This window comes from Drosophila montana, unplaced genomic scaffold, assembly GCF_035044405.1.
Source record: "Drosophila montana isolate Dmon_TW-CO22-7 unplaced genomic scaffold, ASM3504440v1 contig_3733_1, whole genome shotgun sequence".
NCBI lineage: Eukaryota > Metazoa > Arthropoda > Insecta > Diptera > Drosophilidae > Drosophila > Drosophila montana.
In genome coordinates this window covers 11,934,019-11,957,613 of record NW_026998620.1, presented here as the reverse complement: position 1 = coordinate 11,957,613, position 23,595 = coordinate 11,934,019, and the positions used below count along the sequence as shown (strand labels likewise).

The window sequence follows — 23,595 nt, the reverse complement described above, 5'->3', positions numbered from 1 at the left end:
GTGCATCAAGTGCTCGGCGAACAAATCAAAATGCAATTTTCATAAAAATGCATTCTGTTTTTGAGAAATGGAAAGAGTGGTGGGTGGAGAGGGGAGAGGGTTGGCTTCGAAATGGTGCACTTTGCATTAAAAATGCGCTGGCTAAAAGCTCAACAATTAGCAACAATTTTCAAATGGAAAATGGCAAAAGCGGAAGGCGGAAAGCTAAAAATATAGAAACGAGTGAAACAAATTAAAGCATCTTAAATGGAACTTATTAGATTTGTATACTTTTAATTTGCATTCATAACAGCGACCCATCCCCACCCCCCCTCCACCCATCACAAGACGCCACTGAAAAGAAAACCAAAGGCGGCAGTTTTTTGGGGGGAGGCTGGGCACTCTGTAAGAGTTAAGGCTAAGGCGAAGGCTATGGCAATTCCGTGCCGAGTCGTAGGACAACAGTTGCCAGTTGTGTCCTGCTCCTGTCTTGGTGGACAGGAGAGCGAGAGAGCTAGATAGAGAAAGAGAGGGCCCAAACGCAATTGAAACCCTTTTCTTGTTGTTGCAACCCACACCCGTCGCCAATGGTGGCAGTGGCAGTGGCAGTGGCAGTGTGGACATGACGTATTTCTTTCTCCACTTGCCAGATTTAAATTTTGCTTCAGCTGGAATAAAACAAAATTAATTTGTGCATATTTCTTGAGCGCCCAGACGAAATACGAAGCTGGAGCTGTTGTTTCTGCTGTTGCTGCTGGACATTTATTAAAAGGCGAAAGGAGCTGGCAGCGCAAAAGGGAAATGGAAACCTTTTCGGGCAATCCTAGGAATAATAATAAAAAATATCAAGTGAAAAGAAATTTCATAAAACGAAAACAATTTGCCAAAATTAAAGAATAATAAGAAGCCGCCACAGTCAACACAGGATGACCAACAGTGGGTGACGCTGGGAAAGAACAAGAGCTATGCGCACTTAGACACATAGATTTCCCATAGTAATGCACAACTGTAGGGCATCCCCGAGGAGATACGGCCAACGGGGCACAGTACACGTGCCGTTACAAAGCAGATATTAAGATATTGATATACGAATCGAACCGGATGGGTGAAGCTGCAGCCAGATCCGGCCCAGGCCGGGCCATAAATCCATTAGCCATAAATAGTTTTGATACGAAAGCAACAGAAATAAAATTATTTATACGTTTCGCACGGCGCGACAAGCAGGAAAATTAGTGCGAACAGGGCATGGCGATGGGTTTTCCTTTGGGTTCGCTGAATGGCAATGGGAATTGGTTTGGACCCGTCCATGGCTAGGGGTGTGGGTATGGCTAGGGGTGTGGGTCGCGCTGTCAATTTGCGATGCGCGGCAAATGAACCAAAACAAAGCGAGGCACACTACGGCAATCGAACAACTGTATCGAATTACCAATCATTCAATACAATGCCAGTTGCAACCCCCACCACTAACCCCCGCCCAAGCCCCGACACATTGTTGCAGGCAAGTTGTGACATGGTCACGCGACCTACGCGACCGGCGGGGTGGCTTCATAGTTCACGGTGTCAGATTTACCGATTTGCCGATTTAGTAAGTTGGATTTGCACATTGCACACAAAATGCTGTGCACTGCGAAAGGCAGCGCCCACTAAAAGCCTTTACAGGCCCCGCCCCACCCTGGAGCCTACTCTGCCAAATAAACATACTACGTTGTTGATTTTAGAATTCATATTGAGCCATCAAAGCATTATGAGCGGCTCTTACTATCACTTAGAAAGCGGGCTGGTACCCCAGTCAAAGCCTAGAACAATTGAATTGAAAATGGGATAAAACCCACACATATAGCCAACAGCATGTTGACCAAATTGCCGACAATTTGGGTTAACTGCAAATTTCACAAACGGCAAACAGCAAACGTGAAAGTTTTAACAAAAACCAGTACAAAGTGCGATTCCTCGAGTTGTCGCCAGAACATCTTCAAGTGTACAAGGGTTTCGGTTGATGTGAGAAGGGGTGGGGGCGGGGTTTGGCTGCCATAAAATTCACTGGGGCGTAAAGGATGCGATGCCTTTTAATAATAAAATGGGCGAAGAATAAAAAAAAAAAACGTGGAGAACTACGCACTGGCTGCATAAACTAAAACTAAAGCCTCTTGGCTATGCCCAGGCACGTCTTAAATGTTCAAATTATGTAAAATAAAATGTGCGCCAAAAGGATAAACGACTAGGCTGACGTCAGCCAACGTCAACTCGGCTGAGTGACAGGCGGACAGATGGACGGACGGAGAGGCGGGACAGCCGACAACGGCTTACTCAAACACTCGACAATCCTTGCAAGGTGCAAAAAAGTGCCATTGACGCCGCACACTTTGTGCCAACGTCCATTTGCATGTCCTTTGCCAGCGTGTCCTGGCTAATAACCGTGAGTAAGCGAACAGGTGCCGCTCGCCTCAATGCCGTCGGCGACCGTTGTGATCAATCTTGCTAAGCTTTTGTTTTCGCTGGGTTTTTTGTTTATGGACGTAAAGGGCAGGCCAGGGTTGGGCAGGGCATGGCAGGACAACGACGCCTTAGAAGTGCCAATGGCAGCGACAGTAGCTCCAGCTTTTACCATCAGCATCAGCATCAGCATGAGCATCAGCGCAGACATTGAGACATCCTGTGACAGGCAACAACAAAGCAAACTGGGACGAGTCCTTTTCGGCGTCTTGGTCTATGATTGATTAGCAATTAATTAGCTACACAAATAACTGTAATTATATGCCAACGAGAACAATGTCAGGCCTTTGCGTCAAGCGCTCCTCGGCTCCACCCCAGTCAAGAGCCCAAAACCCACCTCCGCCCTTCCAAAGTACTCAAGTTCTAAATGACAGTTTTGAATATCCCTTTTATATTACCCGAAATATAATGATTTTTTATGTTAGGATGGTATGTTTAAAAAAGAAATGTAAATTGTAATAGCAATGTTACAAAATTCTTTTAAAGTTATTTATCTTTAAATTTATTAGTTGAATTATTTTTATTTTAGTTCATTTAAAATTTTATAAACAAATTGTTTTAGACTGTAGTTCAAATAAAAAAACTATTCTCATAATTTTTATTCTTAGGCCTGCTACAATTTAATTTTTTTTTTTTAGTAATATCGGTGAATTGTAATCTTAATGTTATATAATATCTTCATGTTTTTTACTTTTAATCATCAAATAACTCAATTCATTTATAACCAAAAAATTCTGTTAAACTGTAATCTAAATAAATAAATATCCCGCAGTTGAAATAGTTTGTTTATAGTTCATTTAAAAATGCTATTAAATTAATTAAAATAAAAATAAACAATCCCCAGGCTATTTATCTTTAGGCGTCCCACAATTTTTACATATTTATATTTAAATCGGTAAATTTTAATCTAAACTTAAAATTATTATTATTTTAAATTATTGAATTTTTCAAAATAGTTATTAAGTTGTACTCTAAGTGTTAAATAATTTTCCTCATGCTAAAAGTATGTGGAATGATTTTTGCCTGATGCCTTGCTACTGCTAGGGTATTTGCAAGTTCAGCAAGCACTACATTGCAAAACCGTTGCCACTTTTTATGCATTGCCATTGAAAATTATGTACTTGCGAAAATTTTGTTTTTTGGGTAGTGCTCCACCTTTTTTGCCGCTGTTGTTGTTTTGTGTTTTGTGTGAGAGAGCAGAGGGCGCATCGTTAGCTAATTTGCATTTGGTTCTTGTCATTTTATGTGCTTATGAAACGAATTTGTTGTTACTTTTGCGTGAGCGAGTGCCATTGCTTTTTACGATGCGAATGGCGGCCAATATATCCTAATGACACTTTATTGTCAGACCAAGTATTCGTCACAGTCAAAATACAAAAAAAAAAAAAAGGAACCAAAAGTAGAAGAAATAGACCTATAGAATGCCATTTCGATTTGGTATTGGGTCGCAGTCACCCCTAATTGCAATGTAACCTTAAAAAGAAGAAAAAAAAAACGCAAGTTGGCTTGCAAATTCGCGCTGGTTAGCTAACCAAATTTGAATATGGGCCCGAAGAGTGAACTCTTTAAGCCATGTTTTACTGGCCAAGACGTTCGTTGTGCTTGTCCTGACATTTCGACAGTTTTTGGCCGGCCAACAATGCATGACTGACCCTGTCAATAGTCTTGGGCCTGGCTACCCAAATCCATTTAGTGCACATGCAATATTTAATGCATGGACATGGATCGCAAAAGTGCGTCCAACTCCAAAGTATTGTCAGCCTTGTCAGCAGCAGCAGCAGCAGCAGCAGCAGCGGCAGCAAGAGCAGAGCAGAGCTGAGTAGACCGGGCACCCAGGGGCTGCCTGTGCCTGTGGCGGCATTGTTTCGAGTTGCGAGTTACCCGACGACCCGGGCGACCCCTCTTTAACCAGGCGAACTGCACGTGCATTTTGCTGACATTGAGTGGTCCGACAGGCGACGTGTGCGACGACGGGAAGGACGACAATGTCGTCCTCGGAATTGGTGGCTCTTTATGGCTGAAAGCTTTTGTCGCTGCTGCTGCCGTGGCACTAAACATGTCTCTGTCGACCCGCTGCTGTCGCCGCTGTCGCCGCTTTCCCGTTGGCGCGACTCCAAAATATAACTTAAGTTTCTGGTCAAATGAATTTGGCAAAGGTAGTCGAAGGCCCGAAGCCAAGACCCGAATGCGCACAACCAAAAACCAAAACCCAGCAAATTGGGCATACTTTGGGGAATCTTCTGAATTTATGCAGAAATTGCCAGCGGAAATGTGGTCGTTGTCGGTGGGGCTGCGGTGCCGAAGGCAAGGGCAAAACCACATTTTGGCACTTTAAGTGGCTTTTGTTATGGAAAAACTGTGCTTTGTTTTTGCTTTGTCACCTGTTTTCCTCGAGTGCTGGCCACCGATTCTCATAGCGTGCAAAGTTTTTACGATCTTGTCAACATTTTGACTTGAGTGCATTTTTACGCACATGCTGCCGCCACCTCACCCCTCCCCCGGCATGGTGGCAGTAAAATCGAAAAGTAATGCAATAAAATTCGCTTTCATTAAAAGCATTAAAATAGGTTTTTGACATGCCATAAAAATTGTTTTCACGTAAACACAAAACACACAACAACTCGGAAAACTGCTGCTGCCACACTTTACTGGAAATCAGCTAGAGCAGGAGGGCGACTTCAGGCGGGGGCAGACACAGTCTTGGCCCGAGTCTGGGGCGCTGCCGTTGGCTGTTAGCATTCGCGTCTAAATGGGAATTTTATTGTTCTGGGAGCTGCTCCCGACGCATTGCCATTAGCCGCAACACGGCATTGGCGCTCACCTAAGCGCCATAAAGCGTTAAGCAGGAATTTCATTTCCTTTCATTTTATTTTTTGTTGCCCAAGGCCATCAGGGGAAAGGCGTTGATTTTTGGCGGATATATGATCTATTTCATCATGCCTGCATGTGTGGCAGCTACAAATAACTAAGGGAATTAAAAGCAACTTCTGTGCGTGGGAGGCGAGTGATGTATCTAAAAGGGAAAGTAAAGTGGAAAATGGGACTCTCGAACTCTACAATTTAAATTTCTATTATAAATTCAAGGTATGCAAGTCCATGGCTCTAAATAAAAAAAGCATTTTCGGTGGATCGCGGTTCAAAGTTTAAAGTAAACCTGGCTCTTCAATTTTCGTTTAAGCAATGTAATTTATCTTAAATTAAATTATTTATAATTACTTATATGTAATAATGTTTATTAGATAGAAAATTCTTGCAATACAATTTATTAAAGTCCGAAAATATAACTGTGTTTTCAACTAAACCAGCAAAGATATAGTTCGGATTCAGGTTTGGTTTCAAAAGTTTGGATCGTGGTAAATAAAATATTGGCAACCAAGTTTTATTGCAGTCTTGCTTTAATTAGTGTAATTTTCGACGAATTGTGCATGGGGAATTTGAGAATCTTTAAATTTGTTATGAATTAGCTAAATCGATTTGTGTTGTCTCATAAAGTGCACAAAATTCTGTCAACGCACAAATGCGCATTTGACGAGCATTGCGAGCAATTAAAAGCAGATTTTATAGGTAGTCCTGCACAGGATATTTCTTAGCCTTGCTAATGCCATGCTGGACAATTGGGAAATAAACGCAAAATGGCTGCCAAATTGGCAATTGAGAGAGAAAATGATGGAAAATCGAACGTGCATTATATATTTCAGCGTTATTAACTTGAAATTACCAGCGAGAGAAGCGGCAGGGGCAGGGGGAGGTTGGCAAAAAGGACTATCAATGAATGTTAAGGACAATGGGAAATTGCTGCTCTCAGTTCTTAATTGCTGTGACAGCCTGTGGCCAAATACATATTTTCGGCAACGTTTACGTTGAGCTATTTTCATGATGTAATAAATGAAATTAATTTTAATAATTGCAGCGATTTTCATTCGGGGGACAGACAGTCGGGCAAATGTCGCCTCGTTTCGTTCCCATTGACTCGTAAACAGCGCAAAAATATGGCCAACGTTTTTATTTAGGCCACTTATTTTATTTCGCCAACATCACAGATTGCTGCGACTAGTATATGAACATATTTAATGATGACCATGAAAACTGCTTAATCGGAAGAATGAATATGGATATATGTACATGTTGCCGCAGACTGGGAACCTCAACTAGATAATAAGCACAAAACATAAATACCCCGGGGAAATATGAAAAACCAACCAAAATATTTGCACAAATCTAAATGCTCAGTTGGCGGCTTCCTTTGCTATCTTGCAATACCCTGTAGCCATTGAAAAGAGGTAAGGAAAGGGTACATTGCTTAGCATCAATAGAGGAGTCAATCTAACGCAGACTGTCTATTTAGGCAGAAACTATGAGATCTGGAGACTTTAAACTTGGATTGTGTGTTATCCGATTGCCCGCGCATATTGAGTTTATTTCAGATCATCGACAGCTTATCCTATATATTTCCATATTATGTTTACTTATTTCGAAACATTCGAAGCAAGCTCTCGTATAGCAAGCACAGAACCAAAATATTTCACATTTTGGCAAAGAAACACATACAGCTTTAAGCAAAGAAACCTATTTGGAGGTCACTTTTAAGATCAACAAATTTAATATTAATCGGATTGAAAAAGAGCCATCAAGAATTCAAGCAATACACGTGTCATGGCCAGGATATCTCATAGTCGTGCACCACCGACTGGAGCACAGTCACTTTTTTTTTGCGCAAACAGCAGCATTTTTAATATAGCTGACATTTTGTAGCCCCCTGCTTCCACCGAATGGGTATTCGAGCAAGATTTTTATTGATAATAGCAACGACTATTTTTCGCATTTATAATATAGGGCCATATATTTTCATGAACACTAAATTATGAGGCGGCTTGCGGCTGAGTAGGCGCCTCTGGGGGCTCCTTTTCGTGTGCTAAAATTGATAAAAACAATTGAAAATATTTCTCTACACACACGCACAAATACAAACTCATGTCTTTAAATATATTTCTGTTTCCAGGCCAAATTACTTAAACGTGTTTTTCTCTTATGGAACATCTATGCAAATTATTTTTTTTGGATTTGTGCGAGGTGATGGGGAGGCCATTAAAATCCTCAGAAATGACAGATATCCCTAACACGGCATCCTGCTTCGAGCCCGTGGAGTGTCTTAGCTATACCATCCGGCATAAGTATCCCAAACGACTGGTCACCTACGATGCGGAGGAGCTATGCGAGTCACGACTCATACGCTACTCGGATCTGACCGAAAGCGTCATGGACGTCATGAAGCCAGTCTGCCAAAAGCAGCATTTGAAAAAGAGAGACAAGGATAAGACTGGCAAGACTAATGATAAGGTCCGGGAACTTATAAAAAAATCCTGCAAGCCGCTCAGCGCCTGCGAAAAGTTAACGGAGCAACAAATACAGCAGCTGGAGCGGTGCGGCAAGGAGCTGCACCAAATTACAGTTAGTCGTCTGTGCGCGGGCGACGATCAGAGAACGAAGCCCACCTGGCAGAGCCTAAAACCCATCCAGAAGTTCTGCTTCTATTGGCAGGCGCTAACTGGCCACGAGCTGCGGCCAACGCCCTACGAGAACTTCAAGGAAATCTTCATGAGGCGCTATGTGAAGGAATGCCCACAGGCCAGTGTGCGGCGCCTGCGCACCGTGGTGCAGCGCACCTGGCGGCGCATGAAGGGTGAGCAGCGTGTGCCCTTCAATCTGTACGCGCTGCTCTACCATGTCAGCACCGGAGCTGTGGATCCCTTCGATCATTGTGCCGTGCGTGTGCTATTGAATCGCTGGCGCTGACCTTGGAACATTTTTTTGGGCCTTTGGCTCGGTGTGTTTGTTTGTGGCCGCATTAAAGTGTCTGTCAGGCAGCTGAAGAAAATTTGATTTTGATTTTAATTTCGCAATTTTATACAAAACAGATGCTGGACAATTTAACCATATGCGATCTATTTTTATGCAGAGTTTCCACTTTTCACTTTGCCCGACTGAAGTGATGGCCCTCCCTCTTAGCCTAGATAATCACATGTTCTCTGACTCTTTTCAGCTGTTTTCATGAACTGTGCCATTTTTGCACTTGAACCACAATTGGGGAAATGTTACAAATCGAGGCGCCAAAATAATAATGGATCTCGAGCTCATTTCGCACATGTTTCAAGGTCGTCATTTGACATGACCTTGAGCTCTGTGTATAACGTATACGCCGTGGATTATCATGTATCTATTGACATGTGGCATTGGGCATGAAAGGCAGCTCAATTATTGGCTGGAGATCGGCATCAGACAATATACGCTTCCCAAATCCCTGGCCAGCAATTTTGATGGTCAATTTTGATGGTTCGCACTTGCCGCCAACCTTCGACAATTCAATTTTACCATGCGCATAAATTAACAATAAAAAAATACTGTGTACCGAAACAAGAACTATTTAAAATGTAATTTGGACTTTTTTACGAGCTCAATGTTTAACTTTGTCGTGTCCAAAGAAAATAAAATAAAATAAAAACAATAAATAAAATTGTAGCAAATCGAAGCTGATAGCCAGGGCCCGAAATCAGATGAGTCGAAGCAACATTATGCTAATAGAAATGATGTCCGGAGGGTGAGGGCTTGTCTGCGGCTGGTGTTGAGCTTCATTGAAAAGCCTAAAGGCTGGGCGGCTTTCCACGTTTATGGCTAGCGAATTGTCGTTGACAACTTTTGGCGAGTCGCACATAAAACGAAATGAAATGGAAAACTAAAAAAAAAAAAAAAACAACAACAACAAATCGAAATAGAAATAGAAATCAGCAATGACATCGATTCGCCACGTTTCCCCAGCTGTGCAACTGTATCGAAGTCGTGTGTGTGCGGCTTGAAATTTATGGTTGTAGATATTGAGTTTTATAGTAGTGGGCCCAGGTCCAAGCCGTAACCCTGCCAAACCGACCGACCGCCCAGCCCCGCCTCACCCCGCCCCGCCCACAGCCGTCGCATAATGTGCCGCTCACGGATTTGCGCATTTTTAAGCGCCGAAATCGAAAAACAATTGGCATTCGCATGCCTGACACTCGCAGCATCGTCTCCGGCGACACTTTGAAGCTTCTGTGTCAAATGTAGCAATACCCCTAACCCCCTGCTCGGGCCCAAGCACTCAAACCCTTTTTTGTTTTGCCAGGCAGACTGCTTTGGTTCGTCTTTTTTTTATGGCCGACTGTTGCAAAAGATTTTGTTGTTTTGATATTCGGCAATTTTATTGCCTCGACCCAAGTTCGCACCTCAATTTGTCTTCGTAAATGTGAAAAATGTGGAAATTAGTTTGGTGGTCTGCAGCAGCCGGGAGGCCTCTCGGCTGCCACATTTCATCAATCACACGATGTGTCACACCTATCGGGGTAGGCGTTGAGCCAGCGTCTCGTATCAGTTGCAGCTACCAACAACTGTGGCGAATCTCTAAAAAAAAAACCGAAAGGAGTATGTCTGCCACGCCTCTTGAGTTGAGTGTCTGCTGTTAATGGCGTGCGACTGAAATTTGTGGCATACTTGCAGGCGTTAAGCCGAAACTCAAACAGCCAGTTAGCTTTATATAGCCACGGCTATACAGTATTTCAGAATCTTTATCGATACAGCAAACTTTGTGTCACTTAGCCATTTTTATGCAAAGTCGCAGCGCAAACACATAACGTAAAAATCAATGGCCAAACACATAGTTGGGATTGAGGGTTCAGTGCCACCCTCTAAATAAGTAACAGCTCCATCCTGGCCAAATGCCGGACAAGTCCTCTTTATTAACATAACAATAATTATGGCTACGTTTTGGCTGCCCATTTGCTCCCAAACGCTGAGACGTTCAGCAAACAACGAGAACTACAAATGGGATTCTGCAGCCATAAGCAAAACGCGCTCAATCACAATTGACATCCTGGCGAAGGGCAGCGGACGCTGAGCGGGCGGCGGGCAGCGGACAGCGGCCAACGGTCAGCAGCCGCCATCGACGCTATGCATCCGGTTGAATTGATTTCCAGCAATGAAATGGGATTTTTTCTTTGTCATACCCTGTTCTTAAATGTCAACGCAGGGCATATTATACTTTTTGAGATATCCGTTTGTCCGTTCTCATGCTTATGGCACATGCCTGCGCTTGTCAAAATCGCTAAATATTTTTTTTGTCACACCTACAAGCGTCTCCGCTAATCTATGTAATGTGTCTAAAGATTCAACAGCAAATTTAATCTTAAATATTCCCAAAAATGCAATAACTTGGACTTGCCAAGAACTATAGCTGATTCGATATAAGCAATAAATGGAGAGAATTTCCTTTATACAGCCGAAAAAACAGCACAGTTTTATGCACAAATAATTGGCATTAACTAGACTCTTTCCTTTCGAATGCTGAGGATTCCTTTGCCGAACATCTTTTAGGGATAATGTTCTAGATCATCCAAATTGTTCTGATAGTTTACAAGATACCAAGGTTGTTCTGATTTTCTTCAATGTCTGATATTTTTCAAGTGTCCTACAATGCCAATCAACAGATTAAATCCTTACTATTGGCAATCTTCAAAATTAATTAAGCAGCAAGAAAAATTTGTTGTCATGCACATATTCGCCCTAATAATCAAGAATTTTGACTCTCATATAATTCGAGTATTTATCATGAAACAAAAACAGAGTATCTCCAAGTTGTTTGCTTTCGATATCAGCGTTCTTTTGAGTTGAGTTTTTTTTTTCGATTTTTTTTTCGTGTGGGGGAGTGGCACATGTAAATGGCCGACTGTAATTGTAACTGTAACTGTGACTGTAACTGTGACTGTGTGCCTCTTCCACGTAATTAACTTCAATTGAGTTTTGGGGCACGCTGCCAGCGGGCTGTTTGACTTGTTTGCAGGCGGACAAAGGAGGCCGCTGCTCATTAGGAGCAGAGCCCAAAGAGGTCACATAAATTGCGCTTAAAAAGGCGCAAATTGACAGGCGTGCAGATTTAAGATGCCAGTTTGGCTCCCGAGCAAATCCAATTTCCGAGCGGCAGTCTTAAGACTTGCGGCTTGCAGCTTGAGGCTGAGGTTGCACGTACGCGCAACACTTTCAGCGCCAGTCGCCCACAACAGAGCGCACAGCGCACAGGAACTGGAACAGGAGCTGGTGCAGGATCAGGTCATGTCGCGGTCATAAATACAACAATGCCGCTGGCAGCAGAAGTTTGAGCTGAGTGTCGCCAGCGCCATAAATTTGCGCGCAAAAACTCACGGATTTATGTTGCAAGAACATGCGGCAGCAGATAGCAAAGCGGTTCATAACACAACTGTGCGAGAGAGGAATATATAGTAGGGGGGCCAGGGCGTGTGGCGGGATATATCCTGGTCTTGGTGGCCGTGCTAGGCAAACGTAATCCACTTTAAAGTTTGTCGCCGCTTTCATTTGTGGAATGAACACGAAACGCGGCCTCGCGCTCGCCGGTCATGTGATGCGAGTGCCATATCCTTGCGGATATCCTTCAGCAACTGCTTCAGATACAGTTGCTGCTGCTGCTTCTTTTCCATTTTTTCTAATTTTTTTCTTCTGTTTTTGGCAGCCATATGCAGCGCCTGGTCCTGCTTGTCGTGCTTGCTTGTGGTATATAGCCCGACACGACTTCTTATCCAATTTGCATTTAACGCATTTTTGGCCAATTTTACAGGCTTCGTTCAGGACAACCACCAAATCTATGGCACTCTCTGCCTTGGCCTTTGTTTAGCTTCCTTCTCTCTCTCTCTCTTCATATCGCTCTGCCTCTGCTCCTGGTTTTGTTTGCAAATCCCATTTGCATTTAATACTGATGACTGTCCGTGAAATTGAGACGCGCTCGCTGAAATTAATAAAAGCGCCTGCCAAAGCAGCTGTCAGTTAGCCAAGCCAAAATGTTGCCCCATCGCGCCACCGCGCCCGAGGGAACCGAACAGAACCGCAAGTAAAAATGTTCAATAAACGTCCGGCCAAGTGCTGGCAGCCAACCGCAAACGCCTTCAATATGGTCGAAATTCTCAAACGGCAGCAGTCAATTTTGAATTTTTAGCCGTTTTTAGCCATTTTAGAGCACCAGCAGCAGCAGCAGCTGACTTTGACAGCGACTGCCCGCCCGCTGGCCGTTAGTTAGTTTGCGGTTCGCTTCCAACTCATGTGTTAGACAGGGTTACGTTCTGGGCACCAATTAAAATCACGAAAATTCCCGCACTATCCCATAACCCAGAGCCCAACTATGCCAGCTATCCGGCTCGTCCGCCCTCACACTGGGTAAACACTTTTGGAGCAGCTGCCCGGCAATGGGCCGTTGAGCGGCTGGGCGTCGGGGCGGATGGGTGGATGGGCATGTCGAGGTGCTTTTGACAGGCCTAGGTATTAATTAGGTTGTTAATTTTGCATTTGGCGTGCGTCGTTCGCTATTCCCGTGAAAAACGCAGCGCCCGTAATGACACACGTGGCATGATGATAAATCTTGCGGCTTGTGCAACAGCAGCGAACACATGTCACAGTTGCTCAGTGTCCACATTGCCACCGCAGCAGCTCCCGGTTCCGTTCCCGCTCCCGTTCCCGATCTCATTCCCGGGCACCTGTCTCAATTAAGCGTGCAAATCGCGCCCATGTCAAAATTAAATGCCGCACTCTAGAAATAAGATCTCGGGGAGTCAAGATCTAAAGGCGTTGCTCGACAGAGATGCAGAAGATGATGTAGCTACGGTCCCAGATATATATCTACAAATATATGTGGCTCATCCATAGATAGCTTCATTTATGTCATCATTCTTGTGGTTGCGGTTGTGTTATGCTTTGAACACGTCTCAGGTTGATTTTCCTGAACGAATTTCTGCTTATGCTTAGAATATTTCGTGATATTTGAGAAAAGTTTTAACGTTGAAAAGGTGATGTATCAAGTATTTGAAATTTGGTACAGTTCTTTCAGTTAGTCTAAGAACATCCATTTTTGAATAAATATTATAGAAAAGGGGGTGGGTGGGAGGCACCAAGACGGTCTATTGTGCCCGGACATCTTATAGTGTGTTATAGCGAGGAAAGTCTTATTTATTTTCGGGTTGATGACTTGAAGATAACAAGCTCAAGTAAGTGACTAACAATCTGAGAGTTTATATACCAGCGGGAATTATCCCGCTTTGCTCGGGACAAGTATATTACTTAATCTCCGTCCGTGGAATGATCTTGTACTACTTGTACTTCACGTCTCAAAAATATATTTTAGTAGTAGTAGATCGAATAATAAGGAAAATTTAAGTTATCTGCATATTATACACTCGTGGATTGGATTGGAGTTCATTCTCTTATAATGTAGAGCATTAAAAGGTGAGTTTACGGACGAAAATTAAACTTACCTTCATGCAATCTTAGATCCCTATTGTTCAACCAGGAGTGGTAGTAATTTTTGGATTGGATGATTGCTCATCAATTTTTTGCAGTTGTTCGTGAATTTGGATTAGATGGTAAACAAAAATACCATAAAAGCATATTTCATAAATACTTCAAAGCTGCAGGTGGAATTTGACAAGCCCCGTATTAACTTTTTCATTGGTTTCATTTACAATAAAATTTTCAGCTTCCCAGCTTTCAGCTTGCGCTGTGTGTTGATCACCAAAGAGTCAATCAGTTGGGGCAAACAGCTTAAAACATATTTCAAGATATATGAATATGTCGAACAAGGTATTCCAATTTAAGTTGCATATTCAACATTAGTTTACATTTTACTATTTGAGACATCATATATGAGATATTGTATATGTTAATGACTAACAGTGAATCTGCTTCGACTATTCGGATGTTGACATAATTTGACTTAATAATATTTGAAATATTCCATCAACGCCTCTTTAATTAAAATGCGCCTAGCCACGTAATGCTAAAGAGCCATGACAGGCCCCAATTGACATATTAATAAATACGGAGACGGCACTGTATATACGCACATATAAATATAGCTATTTATTAATGTAGACTAGCCAAAAAAAAAATATATTTATATGTGGAATAAGAGAAGAAGAATTATTAAAAAACATGTTCTCATCGCTGCCAGTGAGGCAGTCAAATCTTTAAATCAGATAGAAATGCCGAAATGCCGTGGAAACTTAATGATCTGTGCCTAAATGGAGAACCAGATATGACAAGTAAAAAAAATTTATGGCACTAAACAACAACAATGACAACAAGAAGTCGCCCAAAACTAAACAACCCTCCGCCAACAGTCTCCGTTGGCAAGTTTTATCTCAGTTCCAATACGAGGAAATTCGCACAAATCACGCAAAAATTTTGCACACTTAACGTGAGAGATGCGCTAAGGGTGCCAGACGGGGTGGGGTGCGGTGGTGTGTGTGTGCCAATGTGGAGTAGCCAAGGCCAGGCGCCGAGGGTGAGCCCAACTGATAAGAACGTGCAGCCTAATGCACCGTAGCTTTCATGATGGAGTTCGACAGCGGGCAGCGGGCTTCAATTTTGCACCAATTTCCGTTTTCCTCCGCCAAATGGACAACAACAACAACAACAATATTAGGAACAACAATTGGGGCAGCCAACAGTCCAAGTGGCAACATTTCAATTGGCCAAAAATTGAAAACTCATAAATTTGAGCGGCGTTTTGAAATCGAGCGGCACGGAAATGCGCACCATGCGTGTCCAATTATTGAAATACGACTTTAATTGAATTTCAATAAAATGTTCAGCATTTTGCATTTCCTCGAAAAATGCATGCAACTGGGGAAATGCCACCGGCTCATGTTTATTTATGGCAAATGTTAAAATTGTAGCAATAGCAATTGTTTTTATCCCAGCATTGTTTTATTATTTGCCAAAGCCATTTACCAGGCCGGTTACCACAGTTTCCAGTTGCCCGCCCTTTTCTATATGCCATACAATGCGTTGTTTTCATTCAGCAATGCCTTAAAATTGTTGTTTAGAATATGAATAAGTACACGGAGAGAAAATTCACATGAGCAAAGTTGCACGAATATTTTAATAAAATATTATCTAAGAATATGCTATGAATAAGTACGAAACAAATTTTATAAATAAGAATAAAATAACAAAAAACACGTGAAGAAATGTGCAGCTGTGAAATTAAGGAAGAGCTTACAATTCTTCCTAATTTAAAGCTTTGAAAAAAGGAAATGATATTTACGAACCTAAAATATATAGCAATAATAAATAACCGAAAGGTTCTGGAAATAGTTAAGCAGACAACCTCATATTTTGATGTTTATACCAAGCTGAAGGGAAATTATAATTATAATAATTACCAACATAAAAAGACAAAATCTTGTAAAGAAAATTCCGAAAGAAAAGAATAAAGGAATAAAACATTAACATGAAGAAAAACTTGACGCAGAAAAAAAAAAAAAATAGAAATGCAAATCCGAAAAAATAAAAATATGAGGAGGTACATGGGAAAAAAATTTGCAAAGATGCAGTGAAAATCTGAAAACGTCGTATGCGAATCGAAGAGCGAGAGAAAAAGATTCAGAACTGTGGGTAATTTTCTTTAAAATACTGTTTGGAAAAGAGGACATTGTGAGGAATCAAAATAACAGTTTTTTTTTTATACAAATACAAACTCTTTGATTAATTGAATATGTCTTTGGTATGCAACCATTTTGATATGTGTATGCATCATATAACTGTGCCGTTATATTTGTCTGCACATAGAACCTGATGTCATTTGCAATTGATTTATTGCTCCGATATCATCAATGGGTTCTGGCCATGCCTGATTTATGACGATCTGGCAACACAAAAGGTAGCGAACAGTCGAATGTCAGCACAGTCCAGTGCGCCAACAATCGAACTAAGTAAATGCGCATTAAAATAATCATAATAATAACAATATATATATTTTTTATGCCAAAACTTACCTCAAACATGGACAAAAGTCAGCCAGCTGCAAAATGTCAGAGTTGCCACCCGCGGTGCAGAGCGCCGTTGGCTCTCCCAGTGTCTCTGGCCAAATCAAGGGATAACATGGAACCAACGAGCAACTACAACAATGGCGGGCAATCCACATCGATGATTGAAGGTGGAAGAAACGGTGGCAGGTCCACCGCCTTATTGGGGTGGAATTGACTGGAAACCGTTGGCATTGGCAAAGGGTTTCGGTATCGGTCATAGGTATTGGAGTAGGGGAGGGGCAGGCGGTTTAAGGCCAGTGACTGACAGCGGCGCATGACAAAAGTCACATGCCCTGCGGATTAGTTACACCTTTTGCACACATACGTGGAAGGGCGGCGTAGAGGTGGAATACGGTTACATTGTTGCTGCCCGCTGAACTGTGCACAGTGAATGCATTTGCCGTTCATGCAGCATGCATTAGGGAGAGGGGGAGCGAGTGTTTGTGAGTGTGCCATGATTCATATCCCGTTTGTGCAGAGATTAACGCTAATGGCGAGGGCTGTTCGCAAAATGTGGTATATGTTTGGTATGCTCCATGTGAGTCGAGACAATAGCGAAACCTTTCAGCATAATTGAATTTGGCCATCACTTTCACCTACTTAAGCCCAGCATGAAAAATAAAGGAAAAATGTCACTGATAACTAAAGCAAATATTAGCCAAGTGTAGCGCCAAGCGCCAAGACAAATGTCGAGCGTGTCAACAGTTCATCGGGGCGTCAATTACTTTGCATAAGCCAAGCGCAGCCAAGCCGAGCCGAGCAGAGCCGAGCGCCTGCTAATACAGCTAATGAATTTTAAGTGTTACCGAAGCAGCTAAAGAATTGGCATTGGTCCGCCCGGAGACTGATACGTGTGCGTATGACTTAATCTGGTCTTGGGCCGCTTAGAGATGCGCCTTCTCTCCTCAAGTCCAAGTCGCCGTTGAGCCCAACTCGTGGACGTGGATATGTGTATTTATGGAAGGCCTAGCGCTCGCTAGATATTATCCGTTTATTTATTGCAGTCGTTAACATATCTTAGCCTCGCTGGAGTTTATCTTATGTATGTATGGGGAGGGGGTGGAGGTGGTGGACAGGGGCACATCTTGTGGCTGGAAGTTAAATGAGCCAAGCTCTTGGATTGGGACTGGGTCGTTCTAAGTGATATTGTTTAGTTTTTGCACGATTTCTAATTTACAGACTCAGACTGGATGAGAGAGTGAGCTAGAGAGAGGAAGAGAGAGAGAGAGAGCTGGAGAGTGCAAGTGAAAGCAGTTTGGATTAGGGAAAGGGAGCGAATTGCGTTATGTTAAGTACGTGACAAATTTTCTAATTTTAAGTGTATTAAAAACTTATATGGAAATTTAGAGTATAAAGTGTAGAATTTAGCTAAGCAAAAAACACAAATTTGATAGTCAAAGTAAACTACATATATTACTATTGAATTCGGGTTGCCTTTCAATTTGCGCTGCTCCAGCTGCAGCTTTTGTCAATCAATAATGAAGTTCTCGTAAATAGATGCCGTCACATTAGAGCCAATCCCAAACCTATTTAGAAAGACATTTGCACATGCCTCTGCACACACGCAACCCGAAATGAGAGCCTAACCCAAAGCAATCTGTAATTGCCTCTGCCACTCGCCCAACCCTACACCACCAAAAACTAACTCGTCAGGTTCAAGTTGAGGCTCAGAACGCTGAAAGATAATGATTAATTGTCAATTTGGGTCCAACAACAGGCTGATGGACACATGGCCAGTCGACAGTTACCTTAAAAGCCATGCAACAACCAGAGCATCCGGTTCACTCTTATCAGCATCAGGCTGAGGACTTCAGCTGCAGAGCTGGACGCCAGAGATGTCCATCATCGCATGCCAAGTGCAAAATGTTGGCCAAGTGGAGCTGGCCCGAGCTCCGACTGACTGGCTGACATGTAGAAATAAATGTACTAGAAAATTACCAACTTATGTAATCTTGGTTGGCATCATTTATCAAGTGGACGTTTTGCAATTTTTCTTACTTTTGCTGGACGGCATCAAGAAGTCGATTTGACGGGAACGTTAAGGTTGACGGTGACTTTGACATGTGTGGGCCGACAATGCACAGGAAATTGGCATTTGATGTGGTCATGTGGTCTTGCGGTGTCTGTCTGTGTTTGGGGTATGTGGCTATTTGTCATACCTTTGCCCTAATTTGAGTGGCTCGCCCAACTAATTGAAATAGCCCGAGACTCGTTTAAATGTAAATGTAAATATAAATGTTTTGCTTTTTCTGTTTTTTTCGTTGTCAAGCAATATAAATACAAAAACAGTCAATATTATGAATGTCCAAATTAACAGTTTATTAAGCTGTACGTACAAGTTATCAGTCATTATCCAGTCCTGTGTGTTGTCCATCCTTGTTGTGGAAAATGCTCAAGAGGTCTGTGTGCTGATTATGAGTAGCCAGCACCTGCGGACAGCTTTCAATTCAAAGGAGGACTACAGCACCATACTCGCCAGCCTTAAGCAGGAGTTTGAGCAGCGCTGGCAAGCCCAAGAACCGTCACCCTACACCAACCTAGAGAACTATGTGCAGCGCGCCGTTCTTGGCAATGGCAGCTTTGGCACTGTAGTGAGTCAGCCTATCCTTAAAACCAGTCCCTATCCTAACATATCCACCCTTAAAACCTGTGTGACCGCCTGCAGTTGCTAGTCAGGGAGAAGAAGGGCAAGAATTATTATGCAGCTAAGATGATGAATAAGGAGGATCTGGTGCGTCTCAAACAGGTCAATCACGTTCACAATGAGAAGACCGTGCTGAACTCTGTACGATTCCCATTTCTGGTCCATCTAATTGACGCCACCAAGGACTTTGACTATCTGTATCTGGTTCTGCCGTTTATCAATGGCGGCGAGTTGTTCACCTACCATCGCAAGTGAGTGCTATCATTAACTTGGCTAGGCCTGCAATTATAGTCACAGTTTTTCTCCTATGCACCAAGAGTGCGCAAGTTTAATGAGAAGCAGTCCCGCTTTTATGGGGTCCAAGTGCTGCTCGCACTCGAGTACTTGCATCATATGAGTCTCATGTATCGAGACCTTAAGCCGGAGAATATTCTGATGGATGCCCGTGGCTATATCAAAGTGACAGATTTCGGCTTTACCAAGGTAGGTCAACATTTCATTCATATATCGAAGAATTAAAACGACAATAATTAAAACATTCATTCACATCCTTCATTCAGCGCGTGGACAATCGCACCTCGACGCTTTGTGGCACTCCGGAGTATTTGGCACCAGAAATTATTCAACTGAAGCCGTATAGCAAGTCCGTGGATTGGTGGGCGTTTGGCGTATTGCTATATGAGTTCGTGGCTGGTCATTCGCCATTTTCTATGCACAATCGTGACGTCATATTGATGTACTCGAAAATCTGTTTGGCCGAGTATCGGGCACCCTCGTTTTTTACGGGCCATCTAAAGAATCTGATTGATAGTCTACTGCAGGTGGATCCCTCCAAGCGGTAAGCACTCAGGATATGTTTAAGGACCGCATTTCGAGCACGCTTCTTCAGTTTAGGTAACTCAACCGAAGGCTCCTCGGATATCAAAAATCATCCATGGTTTCAAGGCGTCGATTGGTTTGCAGTCCTCAATCAGGAAATTAGCCCGCCCTACATACCGACTGTGTCTAATATTGAAGATTTGTCAAATTTTGATAATTTTGAGGCTAAATCAAAATTGAAGTCAAAAATAAATCGCCATCCCGAGTTGTTTAATAATTTTTAAACGTTGGTCCTCCAATAATTTTATTCTTCTGTAAACTAGGTGTGTTCATCTCTTTATTTAAAACTGATCGTCCTGATTGATTGACTGACTGACAGACTGATTGGTAATCAACGCACAGCCCAAACCGTAAGAGCTAGGAAGCTGAAACCATAAGACGGGGTTTCGGGAAATTCCGCCCGCATGTGTTGCAAAATTGCGAAAATCGTTTGTATGAAACTTTTTTGGTTGACGTTTCGTGTTCAAATTCATTTCCAAAGATCTATACGAAAAATCATTTGAGACGTGTTTCACACTTTTCACACAGAATCCAAGTTTCCTCTGTGGAAAACGCGATTCTAAGATTTTTTGGCGATGTTTTAAGTTTTGTCCGATTTGCTTCAAACGTATTTTCAAAGCTCTACATAAGAACTTAATGAATGCTTGCTTCAGTGATTTGCGAAATTTTACCCGCAACAGTGGTAAATTGGTGGAAATCGGTTGTATGATAGTTTTTGTTTACCGTCCGTGCAGAGATCTTTGAAAGAATTTATTTGATACTTTCTAGGGTGGCAAATGCGGGTCAAAGGTTTAATAAACGGAAGATTATTCTTCAGCTTCAAGATTTTCAAACCGTTGATTTCAACACTTGGTATTTTATTCGATGCAGTCAAAAACATTTTTAAATAGAAGTGGAGATCAACATGGGTTGATTTGAATTTTCCACGGGCGTGTACTTAGTGCTAAGGTAATAGTTAAAATTTTAGCACAAAACGTGTCACGGCAAGGCCGGATTATACCCATTAGTATATACAGATGTTAGAGTGGTCGACCAGAAGAGACCCTGCACCGTACTTTTGAGTATCTGCCCGCATCGTTATGGTAAAATTATTGAAAAATGTAGACAAAATTGAATCAAGAAATTGTTGTTAAAACTATCCGAAAATGGCGTTTAATCGATTTTGGGGATGCGGAGAAGAGAGATTGAGTCGAAAACGTCACCTATGTGTTTCATTGGTACAATCCCACACATTTTCTTGCAGGGTATAATTAAATCAAGTAGCCCATGCTTTTTTTTTGCCTAACTAGTTAGTTTGTGGGTATAATAGTCTGTAGTAAATATTCTAAATTCTATGTGAGCAAATTAAAAGTTTTATATTATTGAAAATTCGAGTTGACCAGAATGGGGCGGCAATCAGTTACGGAGCCACAGTATTTTAGTCCCAAAGTTGACTACGGTGTTATATTGGATAAACTGAAGGATGACTTTAACAAAAGGTTTTCCCGGAACACACCGTCACCATCGTGTGGTCTCGATAACTACATAGTCAAAGCAACTCTAGGATCCGGGTCATTTGGGAAGGTGCAGCTAGTCAAGGAAAAGGACACTGAAGAGTATTACGCCTCGAAACAGCTTAGCAAAGATCAGATCGTAAAGACAAAACAGGTGATGCATGTCATGAGCGAGAAACGGGTTCTGAACGCAATACACTTCCCGTTCACCGTCAATCTGATATCTTCATTCAAGGATAATGACAGCCTTTACCTGATCCTGCCGCTATTACTTGGAGGCGAACTGTTTACATACCATCGCAGGTGAGTGATATAGCTGTATCAGCGATATATTATCGCCCATTTACCTAATCTATGTCCCTAGAGTGCGCAAATTTAGTGAAAAACAGGCGCGCTTTTATGCAGCTCAGGTGTTTCTGGCTCTAGAGTATCTTCATCATTGCAGTCTACTTTATCGCGATCTAAAGCCAGAGAATATTATAATAGACAAAAATGGCTATCTGAAGGTCACGGATTTTGGATTTGCAAAGGTCGTTGGTGGCAAAAGAAATTTCAATTCAAATTCAATTGGACTAAACTCCTATCTAACTAAACTCCTTATATACATTTCAGAGAGTAGAAACGCGTACAATGACGCTTTGTGGCACTCCGGAGTATCTGCCGCCAGAAATTATACAATCAAAACCTTACGGCACCAGCGTGGACTGGTGGGCATTCGGGGTTCTTATCTATGAGTTTGTCACCGGCCATTCCCCGTTTGCAACCCACAATCGTGACGTCATGGTTATGTACAACAAGATCTGCGAGGGTGACTACAAAATGCCCAGTGCATTCACTGGGGCGTTGCGTCATCTGGTGGATCATCTGTTGCAAGTGGATCTCTCGAAACGGCAAGTCAATCGAACGATATGGTAATGTGCACTCTCTCAAAACACTTCTTGCAGATATGGCAATTTAATTGGTGGCAACAAGGATATCAAGAATCATGAGTGGTTCAAGGAGGTGGAATGGATACCGTTGCTCAACCAGACCATAGCGCCGCCCTACTTACCAACTATATCGAATGCAGAGGATATTTCAAATTTCGACAAGCATCCCGAGGGTAAGCATAAGCCGAAGGCTAAGACCATGCGGCATGAGGAAGCTTTCGCTGAATTCTAGGTAGCAGTTCGCACCAAAAAAAAAAATCAAAGCCTACTAAATTTTTTACAACGGTGAATTATGAAAGAAGGCCAAGGCCACGCAAAATGCAGCATGTGGAAACCTTCGCTGATTTCTAATCGAGACGATTTTCATTCCAATCAATGTGCATACATATTGTTATCAATTTTTCAAAAATATAGTTCAGATTGTTTAAGATTGTTATGCTAACATGAGCTATGTGTATCAGCCTATTGCGGCTTTGATTTTGACACCCCCACACATTCACTCCAATGGAGCAGCCGCCCCAGCCCCTTTGCCGTCCCTGGTAGCCCCTTTGCCAGTTGGCGTCCACATGTGTTCATTACATTTTCACGCCGCAAATGTCAACGTCGCTCTCCGGTCAGGGGCTGGGGGTTGGGAGTATTTTGAAATTCAACTTGTTTCGGTTTAGATTTTCTTAGAAAACAGCTGGCGCAATTGAAAATTCTAGCGATTTCCCACACTTGTTGCCCGCGGGCAGGCACATTTTTAATTCGTCGAACTTAACTTGTAATTAGACTTGAAGCAGCCACATAAATCTTCCAAGACGTGGCGTGACGCTTTGTTGAAATTACCATCAAGCAAAATGTTTGTCTTTGATGCATTTGGATGGATTTATGGCCATTTGGTTTATTTATGTGCCAGGCCAAATAGCTAGTGGGTGTACTGGTTCATACCCTGAACCCATTGAGATTGGCTAAAATGTATTTAACAGGCAGAAGAAAGGAATAGGTAATCTATTTTGTAGATATCATTTCCCCATTTCCATTGTATAGATATATGTCGATTTTAAGACTTTATCGACTGTCTTAACAGCTTGTACATTAAACATATTAAACATTTGTTTCACTTTCCATTTAAGGCTGTAGCTGGGTATTTCTTAGTCGAACACTCCCGTTTAGAGCACTTTCACTTGTTATTCATCACATCTGATTGTTTGAGCTAAGGGTATCTTTGCTTATGGAAACTGCACTGTCTAACAAGCAAAAGAGACGACTCACTTTTTATTCATCCAACAACTTTTGTATGAAAATTA

The 23,595-nt window shown here is 42.2% G+C and overlaps 3 protein-coding genes and 1 long non-coding RNA gene across 7 annotated transcripts in view; 3 read left to right on the top strand and 1 right to left on the bottom strand.

Moving 5' to 3' along the window:
- The window catches only part of LOC135436066 (uncharacterized), a 184,662-nt gene that overhangs the window by 55,154 nt on the left and 105,913 nt on the right, over positions 1-23,595 (bottom strand). The gene's annotated exons all lie outside the window — the stretch shown is intronic.
- Positions 7,393-8,417, top strand: LOC135436894 (uncharacterized). The gene has a single exon (XM_064694664.1). The coding sequence runs from the start codon at positions 7,501-7,503 to the stop codon at positions 8,263-8,265; it is 765 nt and encodes a 254-aa protein (XP_064550734.1). The 5' UTR covers positions 7,393-7,500; the 3' UTR covers positions 8,266-8,417.
- Pka-C2 (Protein kinase, cAMP-dependent, catalytic subunit 2) lies at positions 18,620-20,109 on the top strand. 4 transcript variants are annotated; one of them, XM_064693769.1, is made up of 5 exons: positions 18,620-18,952; positions 19,027-19,256; positions 19,323-19,488; positions 19,566-19,843; positions 19,895-20,109. In XM_064693769.1, exons 1-5 carry the CDS (start codon positions 18,659-18,661, stop codon positions 20,106-20,108), a joined length of 1,182 nt encoding a protein of 393 aa, XP_064549839.1. In that variant the 5' UTR covers positions 18,620-18,658; the 3' UTR covers position 20,109. The 4 variants fall into 4 exon arrangements, 3 of the variants coding, with proteins under 3 accessions (XP_064549839.1, XP_064549840.1, XP_064549841.1); XM_064693770.1 differs by having other exon boundaries at positions 18,621-18,952; positions 19,900-20,109; XR_010437499.1 differs by lacking the exon at positions 19,895-20,109 and having other exon boundaries at positions 19,303-19,488; positions 19,566-19,707.
- LOC135436837 (cAMP-dependent protein kinase catalytic subunit 2) lies at positions 21,180-22,748 on the top strand. Its single transcript, XM_064694561.1, has 4 exons — positions 21,180-21,680; positions 21,742-21,907; positions 21,990-22,267; positions 22,322-22,748. Exons 1-4 carry the CDS (start codon positions 21,268-21,270, stop codon positions 22,536-22,538), a joined length of 1,074 nt encoding a protein of 357 aa, XP_064550631.1. The 5' UTR covers positions 21,180-21,267; the 3' UTR covers positions 22,539-22,748.